The 1806-nt window shown below is 41.9% G+C and overlaps 1 protein-coding gene across 1 annotated transcript; it reads left to right on the top strand.

Annotated features, from left to right (window-relative positions):
- Window positions 1-699: 699 nt before the first annotated feature.
- On the top strand, window positions 700-1000 carry APRG1 (APRG1 tumor suppressor candidate). Its single transcript, XM_033132864.1, is given in 2 exon segments — window positions 700-897; window positions 899-1000. Coding segments are annotated over 2 exon segments (300 nt in total).
- Window positions 1001-1806: the final 806 nt, after the last annotated feature.

The following is a 1806-nucleotide window of genomic DNA, read 5'->3' as shown; positions in this document are numbered from 1 at the left end:
GAGTGATATGGTATAAAGATGTGAGGTCTGGAACAGCTGCAGCCACTTACCACCATCGGAAAGCCTGGCAATTCTGGGCTGACTGCATGAAGCCCAGAGAGAAAGCCAGTAAGAAGGCAGAAAGGAGAAGGAGACGATCTCGGTCTTTGCAGACACCTTTTAGAGCTTCTGGATCAAGTCTCACTAAATCTGGATTATTATTGGACATACCCAATACAAATTCCTTTATATTATGAATCAGTTTCTGGTGACGTTTCTGTCACTTGTGACTGAAAGAATCCCCCCTGATTCTATACCTAGCTCACAGGCTTGTCGTGAGGTTTAAATAAAATAACGCTTAGCAAAGCTTGGCCCACAAATAATACTCAATGAACGGTAACCAATACTGTTACTAGAATACTTATTTTGACAGAGTGATGTGCGCTTTTTATTCTATACCCAAACATTGACATGTTTGTTTATTTTCTTGGTATTATTCAATTTCTACCCCCATAGGAGAGACAGAGGGAGGGGGCTGACCAGCCCAGGGTTCTGACCACTAGCTGCAGCCTTGGTGGATGACACAGAGCCCACACAGCATGGTTCTAATTCCTCTGTCATCTCATTTTCATTATTTGATGATATTTGTCTGCATCCAACTTACACGTACATGTTTTCAGTAAAGTGCGCCATATGCCTTTTTCAGAAATCCGAATCTACATGAAAACAATGGCAACAAGAAAAAGGTGTAAACTTCCCAGAACAGGCCAAGATTTTGAAAATGTGATAAAGAGTTTATTGTGTGTCCGAATTTTTCACACAAGAATTGGAGGAGATTTAACACCAGCAATAATAAACAGAGGAAGACCAGCTAATGCAGAGCAGATGGGCCTGTACGCTAGTGCAAAGCATGTCAACAGTGTTCCCCTTGGATCTATGGACTCAAGATGACTCAATGCTGGTTTCTTTAGTTAAAAATAAAGTTAATGCAGTGGGAGAAACCATAAATATGCCAGGTTAGAATTAAAACTAACGCAGTGGAAGAAACTGTAAATATGGCTGGTTTGATTTCTGGGGTGGTGAATAGACTAAAGATTTAAAGAACCAGGGCAGACAGGTGGCTCAGTTGGTTAGAACGTGAGCTCTGGGCAACAGGGCTGCCGGTTCGATTCCCACATGGGCCAGCGAGCTGCGCCCTCCGCAACTAGAATGAAGTCAATGAGCTGCCACTCAGCTCCCAGGTGGCCAGATGGCTCAGTTGGTTGGAGCGCGGGCTCTCAACCACAAGGTTGCCGGTTGGACTCCTTGACTCCAAGACTCCTGCAAGGGATGGTGGGCTGCGCCCCCTGCAACTAACAACAGCAACGGGAGCTGAGCTGTGCCCTCCACAACTAAGATTGAAAGGACAACAACTTGACTTGGAAAAAGTCCTGGAAGTACACACTGTTCCCCAATAAAGTCCTGTTCCCTTTCCCCAATAAAATCTTAAAAAAAAAAAAAAACAGATTTAAATAAACCTACTATGCGGCAGGCATTCTACCCCTGGAAATAAGACCTAGCCGGACAATCAGCTCTGATGCATCTTTTGGAGCAAAAATTAATATAAGACCCAGTATTATGTTATGTTATATTATATTATATTATATTATATACCCGGTCTTATATTATAGTAAATAAATACATATTAAATTATGTTATATACCCGTCTTATAGTAAAATAGTCTTATATTAATTTTTGCTCCAAAAGATGCATAGAGCTTATTGTCCGGCTAGGTCTTATTTTCGGTGAAGCACGATACATTCACTGCTTTAATCCTGACTACAGCT

The sequence above is a fragment of the Rhinolophus ferrumequinum genome, chromosome 17 (genome assembly GCF_004115265.2).
Source record: "Rhinolophus ferrumequinum isolate MPI-CBG mRhiFer1 chromosome 17, mRhiFer1_v1.p, whole genome shotgun sequence".
NCBI classification, from domain to species: Eukaryota; Metazoa; Chordata; class Mammalia; order Chiroptera; family Rhinolophidae; genus Rhinolophus; species Rhinolophus ferrumequinum.
Note: the sequence above shows the minus strand (reverse complement) of the source record. Positions and strands in the feature narration are given on the sequence as shown.